The 7306-nt window shown below is 42.6% G+C and overlaps 1 protein-coding gene across 1 annotated transcript in view; it reads right to left on the bottom strand.

Moving 5' to 3' along the window:
• LOC143298103 (uncharacterized) overlaps positions 1-7055 on the bottom strand; it is a 14659-nt gene extending 7604 nt beyond the window's left edge. Inside the window, exons 1-3 of the mRNA XM_076610794.1 lie at positions 6858-7055; positions 1413-1528; positions 705-756 (exon numbers count right to left, since the gene is read on the bottom strand). Of these exons, the coding sequence (XP_076466909.1) occupies positions 705-756; positions 1413-1528; positions 6858-7037 (348 nt within the window). The 5' untranslated portion in view covers positions 7038-7055. The remainder of the gene's footprint in view (positions 1-704; positions 757-1412; positions 1529-6857) is intronic.
• Positions 7056-7306: the final 251 nt, after the last annotated feature.

The following is a 7306-nucleotide window of genomic DNA, read 5'->3' as shown; positions in this document are numbered from 1 at the left end:
CCTCTTTTCACCCTATCGCTTCATATCACAAACGACATATTTTTGCACAGTAACTTAGCACAGTGGATCCGTGTGATTTAATAATAATAATAATAATATTTATACAGCGCTGAATCTTGTGCAGAGACAAATCTAAGCGCTACCACACCAGTCATTCACACGAATGCAAAACTCTAAAAGAGGTGAGTTTTAAGGCCAGACTTGAAAGAGCTGAGTATGGAGACCTGACGAAGCAAAAGAGGAAGTTCATTCCGAATGCAAGGTCCAGAGACAGAGAAAGAACGGCGTCCAACAGTGGAGTGTTTGAATCTGGGAATGCGTAAACAGAGTAGATCCGAAGACGATCGTAGAGAGCGGGATGGATGTAGAGGTGAAGGCAGCCACAAAGATAGGAAGGGGCAGATTTGTGAATACATTTATAACATAGAGAGCTGATCATATACTTCATTCTGTGTGAGACAGGGAGCCAATGGAGATGTTGCAAAATAGGAGTGATGTGCTCAGATCTTTTCTTTCTGAGGACGAGTCGGGCAGCAGAGTTTTGTGTGCGCTGAAGGGACTGAATGGATGAAGCAGGCAAACCAGACAATAGGAAGTTACAACAGTCAAGGCGAGAGAGAATGAGAGAAACGACAAGTCTAGATGTTGCGTCGGTGGACAGATATTTCCGAATGGTACTGGTGCGTCGCAATTTAAACATTTACCTTGGCCACAGCGGGAGTGAAGCTGAATGATTCCTTCATGTCAGGAAACTGTCTGTGAAAGAAGATAAAAGTTCTTCAATGTCCAGGCCCTCTTTCTCTATTTCGCCTAAATCCAAGCTATCTTTCTCTCTCACATTCTTTCACACACACACACACACACACACACACACAGCGAAAGAGGCAGAGAGAGACGGGAGTGGGGCAAGGCAAGAAGATTATTTCATGTGCCCCCTGGGGTATTGGAACATTACATTATACGTGAGCATCTTTCACACACGTCATATAAAGAGAGAGAGAGAGAGAGAGAGAGAGAGAGAGAGAGAGAGCCCTTTTGCAGTTATGTGCTTTGCCTTGGAGATGTCAACACAGTCAGTACAGTGATGGAGGAAGAACTTTGCAGCTGACATCGACTGCAAGAACTCGCCAATTTTTTCATTATTTATTTTTGTCAAAAGACTGGATGAAACACCGACAAGATATAGCATAGAAATCGCTAGAATCGTGCATGTGATTGTATGATATTTCACAGAGACGGTCAGACAAACAGAAAGACGGACAAAGAGTGAGAAAGGGAGATGTAGAGAGAGAGAGAGAGAGAGAGAGAGAGAGGCAGACGGACAGACAGACAGGAAAACAGATAGACACAGACAGAGAGAGAGAGAGAAAAAAGGCAGAGAGACAGGACAGAGAGCAGTCAGACTGACATACGTTTCCTTCTCGAGGCCAGACCAGCCATGACTTTCCATGGGCCTTCTGGCGAATTTCTCCTTCACCTTTACGTCCAGTTCAAAAAACTGTTTGGACGTGTAGAAAACACGGTCAACCTGCAACAATATTTCTCTGTTCATCATATATGAGGTGGGTTTTTCGTCACGCGACCCAGAGTTAAGTGTGCTGTTGGCTTAAATGTGATAACTGGGACCATACAGTCAAGTATCGCCCACTTCGAGGATGCGTGCGTCTTTGAGCGTTTTGCTCTTTTTTTTCTGAGCAACTCTGCAAGCGTCTGTATCTGTCGGGCCTGGTTAACGCCGGGATATCATTATGAAAGGAACAACAGCCTTGTCACGTAGTCAAAAACCTAAACGGATGTCCATGGATAACGTCATCATCACCATCCTACTCATTCATCACCAAGAACATAAAAAAGTCCCTAAGTCTGTGACATTTCATAACCTGTTTTTATGGTGTCCTCAGTTTCAATCCCACTTGTGTGCTTGGGGTGAGTCCTGTCAAGGTCTTCAATGTCGGCAGAATTAGTGTGGGTGGTGGTGGTGGGGGAATGTCGTTGGGGTGACGTGGTGGTGGTCTCCAATCAGTCTGGCTCCGTGACAAAGATATTATTATCCTGAGTAGGAGGCTTGGTATGTGTTGCACGTTGTCCTAAGTACATTAAAATTAATCAGAACAGACACTGCTGAACACCACCGAAGTGAGTCAGCAGCAGTGCAGGGTCTCCTCAAGTATGTGACCTCCAAGCTACCTAAATCGATGGTTCCATTTGGACTGCCGACGCTGGGACTGCGACAGACGAACCGGGGTGTGGCCGTGTATGGGGGACTCGGAATAAGCGGCGCGGAATAAATGTCGCTGAAACGCGCAGATGATGGAACAGAATTTTTTATTTTTTATTTTTTTTTTTTAATCATTGTTGCTTATAGTGACCAAGATCTGTCAGGGATGAATACACTTTCGATGTCGATTCCGTAAACCCTAAAAGATTGAGAACAATATTAGGTACAATTATTTATGCACTTAAACGAAGGTTAAGCACCAGAATACATTTTGTCAGTCCTGTCCCCTCATGAAGGGGCTCAGAGACACTGTATTACCAACACAAACCCTACTGCACACCAAGCTCCATGGCTTCAGACAGGTCTTGGAGAGGACAACGTCATTCAACAGACGGGATGGATTGACACTGTGAAAAGAAGAAGAAAAAAGAAGAAGAAGAAGAAGAAGAAGAAGTAACCAAGATCACGAACACAAACTTTATTGCTTTGGATGAGCGACAGAACATTCAATAGTGTCGACGCATCTGCCCAGGCCTGCACCTGGAGAGGTCACTCCAGCTTGGCTAAGTCTGCGTCGACATATTTAAAGAAGCGCACAGAAAAGATACTTTACGTCTGTTCGTCAAAGCAGACGATGAATAAGAATAAAGCGGGCAATGTGTCATTTCCCTAAGCATCAACCTGAATTCACCAGTACATGTACAAGGCTTTCAAACAGGCAAGCTGTTAAGTCTCGAATTTGACCATGACAAAGAGGGACACCAATATTGTACGACGTTTTCGAAACTTGGAAGAAATACCTATTCACTTCTAGCCTGCATACTGTTCAGTTCCAGTTTCTCAATACGGCGTCGTTGCGTGCGGACTAATCCATATACGCTACACCACATCTGCTAGGCAGATGCCTGACCAGCAGCATAACCCAACGCGCTTAGTTAGACCCTGAGTGCTTGCATAATGTGTTTGTGTACCTAGCAGAGTGCTTTTCCTCAACATAATTTTGCTGCCGTGGGTCAGTGCGCCAAGTGCGTGCTGCACACAGGATCTCAGTTTATCGTCTCATCCCAAGGACTGGACGCTCAGTTTGATTTTCCAGTCAAACGTAGGAACAAGGGTGAGAGCTAGAATCGAACCCAGACCCTCACGGACACTGTATTGGCAGATGAGCGTCTTACCGATTCTGCCACCTTCAAACAGAACTAAATCTTTTATATGTTGCTGATGAGACGCATATTGTTTTCCCCTCCAAATGAATCTCTCAACCTCCCATTTGGAATGGCCAGTGTAATTGATTGTAAGCACAATGCCAAACGCGTTTCATATTTCATATTGGTTACAATATGTAGTATTTTCATGTACCCTAACTGATCAGGTGTTAGCTTTTTTCCCCAGCAGATTGGGTGCAGCGTATAAGGATCAGTGTACACGTTTAGACGCTTTCTTGGAACTGGAAGTGAAACTGAAACTTTGATCACCATCTTTTATAAAATCTTGTAGGCTTAGTATCAGACCAACATTACAGGGCTGGACACATACGTGATGAACACACGTCGCACATCAACAACCATAACCAACACGAATTCCATGAGAAAAAAGTACCTAAGAAAAATTCGCCTGGTGCTGGTCATTCCGCGACATTTCTTACGTGAGGAGAATTATACAGCTGTATATAGTGCAGCTATATAGTTATGTGCACACACACACACACACACACACACACACACACACACACACACACACACACACACACACACAGAGACTCACACAGATGCAGACAGACACACTCAGAGACACACAGACACAGACACAGACACAGTCTCAGACACACACGCACACACACACACACACAAGAAACAAAGAAACAATTAAAAAAACCCAAAAAAATAAATAAACAAAAAAAAACAACAAAAAGAAACATCATTAATATTTCATGGGCAACAAAAGTCACATCAGTAAAAAAAAAAAAAAAAAAAAAAAAAAAGACAGGCGCACAAGGTGAGAGAAGAGAAAGAAGAAAACATCAAAATGCAAAACAAATGAAACATCTCGCCCTTCACACCTTCCTCCTCCTCCTCCTCTCTCTCTCCCAGTCCTGTCAGCAGGTGACATTGAATTGTTACGCCTTCCACGACAGCGTAGTCGATGCAATCAGAGAAGACTGACGAGAACGGTTTTTTGTTTGGTTGATTTGTGTGGGTACATCTGCGTACTGGTGCATGTCCTGATTAATCATCTCTCTTTGCTAAGACACGCCACATAATAAAGGACACGACTGCAGAGACCACACCGTATTGCACCTCAGGTTAATGACCGTACCATCTACCGAGCTCCTCCAGTGCGAGCGCGAAATATGTGCCACTAGCGGAAAACCACATATTAACTGATGAATGATGTGTCCAATGTCATTAAGTTATTTGGACGAGACGATAAACCGAGGTGCAGCATGCACACAGTGCACGTAAAAGAACCGATGGCAAAGGTTTGTCCCTGACAAAATTATGTAGAGAAAAAATACACTTTGATATACAAACAAACACGCTTGCAGTCAGTACCTCTGCACTGTAGTTACGCGCTCTCCCATGGAAAAGCAGCCTGAATTTCACACACAGAAATTCTATGTGACAAAGAGCAAATCAATGCAATGCAATGCAATGCAATAGAATATAATGCAATGGAATACTACACAATACAATGAGAAGGACAGATGCACCTTCTGTGAAGCTAGACGGAAAACTTACCGAGAATTAGTACAGAAGGGCATGTTCTACAATATAGGAGAGAAGAGGACAATCATGTATACGAGTGGGGTTCTGGGTCAACCGCAGTAATGAGATGCTGACCAGTTTCCAGCAGAATCATGAACACCCACGTACGAGCAAAACCATTCAAATTCACGTTAGTGTAAATATATGATCCAGTACCAGACTTTTATGATGACCAGACTGAAAGATTTCTAGAGAATTTAAAAAAAATAATTTACCTGAAGGCCTGTCTAACCACGATGGGTTACACTGCTGGTCAGGAATCTCCTTAGCAAATGTGGTGTAGCGTATAATTATGGATTTGCCCGAACACAGTGACACCTCCTTTAGAAACTGAAACTGAAACCTCTACACCCAGTTTCAAACGATCATCAACAAGGTTGACAAGAAAGACATCCTCATCGTTCCGAGAGACTGAAATACCGAGGCTGGTGGTGTTGGTGGTATTCATGGTGATTTGGAACCTTCACAATTTCAACCAAGTGATGACTGAAAAAACAACAGAGGTTCTAGAAATAACCGAATGATAATCCAAGCCATGGATCACGATTAGTATGGTGGCGCTGTGCAACCTAGAGGCCCTAAAAACAACGATGAAAACTGAGACAGAAATGAGAAAAAAAAGTGCTATAAACAAGAGGATTGATCAGAGAATTATGAATGGAAAGGAAACTAGGATTGTACAACAGTGTGAATAAACGGAGAAAATCCCTTAACAGCAATGACACAAACACAGCCTTTGGGAATGTAAAAGATTAGCATGAAATGTTGAGACTCAGATAATAGGGAGATCCGCTTAATCAATGTGGAGTGTGGACAGTAGGTGTGTGTGTGTGTGTGTGTGTGTGTGTGTGTGTGTGTGTGTGTGTGTGTGTGTGTGTAACAAGGGAGGGGGCGGAAGGGCAACGGGTGAATGGTTGGGAAGCACGAGAGTTTCAGTTTCAGTTTCAGTAGCTCAAGGAGGCGTCACTGCGCTCGGACAAATCCATATACGCTACACCACATCTGCCAAGCAGATGCCTGACCAGCGGCGTAACCCAACGCACTTAGTTAGGCCTTGAAGAACGAGAGTGAAATGGAACATGGGGTCAAGGGATGAGAGGTGTAAGCACACTTCTCTGTGAAGCACTTATGTCATCGATGTTGATGATGATGATAATGTGTTTTTATATATGTATATATATATATATTTTGCTTAAATATTTCAGTTATCCTTTCTGTTCGTTTCGATTGTTTGAAAGTATGTACTTGTACAATGTAAACGTTAAAAAAGTTCATTAAAAAGAAAAAAAAAGAATGTAAAAGACTTGATCAAATACAAACGAAGCAAAGGACAAAGATCGTGACTGACTCACAATGGTAAAAATATATCATGAAAAGGTGGACAGAGTACTGTTCTGACCTGTACGAGAAACAGAGTGAATGAGACCCAATTGTACTGACATGCAAGATTTATCTCTTCTCTCTCTCTCTCTCTCTCTCTCTTTTATTTTTTAATTAAGATGACTTCCCAATAAACCGGGAGGAGATTGTAACACGGTAAAATAACTGAAATGTGAAAAAGGCTGCAGGTATCGACAATATTCATGCAGAATTTTTTTAACATGGCGGAGAGGCACAGAAAGTCAGACTTAAAGGGAGGAGAAGAAGAAGAAGAAAAAGAAAAAAAGAAGAAGAAAGAAAGAAAGAAAGAAGAAAAAAAAGAAAACTGAAGTACGAGGGTGAAGAAAACATTATTAAAAAAAAAAAAGACATTGTGAACAAACAAATTCCCCCTCTTCTTCCATAAAAAAGAAGATGTCTCACAGAACGGGACAAAGTCATAAATATATCAACAAAACCCATAAACGCCAGTTAAAAAAACCCAGTGCACTCACAACATGTTGTGGCAGGTAATGGTTGGTGAAGTAACAAAAGCCGAACTCACAGATGGCATCGTGCACTAAGCACACTATCTTCTTGACCTCTGGCTGCTTTTGCATAAGGATCGACGCCTTCTCTCCCCCTCCCTCCTTTACCGCTTCCAGAAACGCACCCATGTCCACTACGGGAATCATCTTGGCAGAAGTATGACAGCTGCCTTGTGTTGAGAAAGACCGCCACCCCGTATTTTCTGCACGATAAGGTCCCACAATCACGTGATATCACGACAAACAGGTATAGCGATGCATAAGCGTAAAAAGTCTATTTTCTATTTTTTCTCAGTTTTTTTTTCTTCTTCTTGAATTTCAGGTATAGAAGACGTTTCTATAGGGTACGTCTGTCTCCTTTGTGAGGCCATTAATCATTCATGTTCAAAAAGGCTATATGAACGGAATCGATGCAG

Source organism: Babylonia areolata, chromosome 23, assembly GCF_041734735.1.
Source record: "Babylonia areolata isolate BAREFJ2019XMU chromosome 23, ASM4173473v1, whole genome shotgun sequence".
Lineage (NCBI taxonomy): Eukaryota > Metazoa > Mollusca > Gastropoda > Neogastropoda > Buccinidae > Babylonia > Babylonia areolata.
This window is presented reverse-complemented; position numbering and strand designations above follow the sequence as displayed.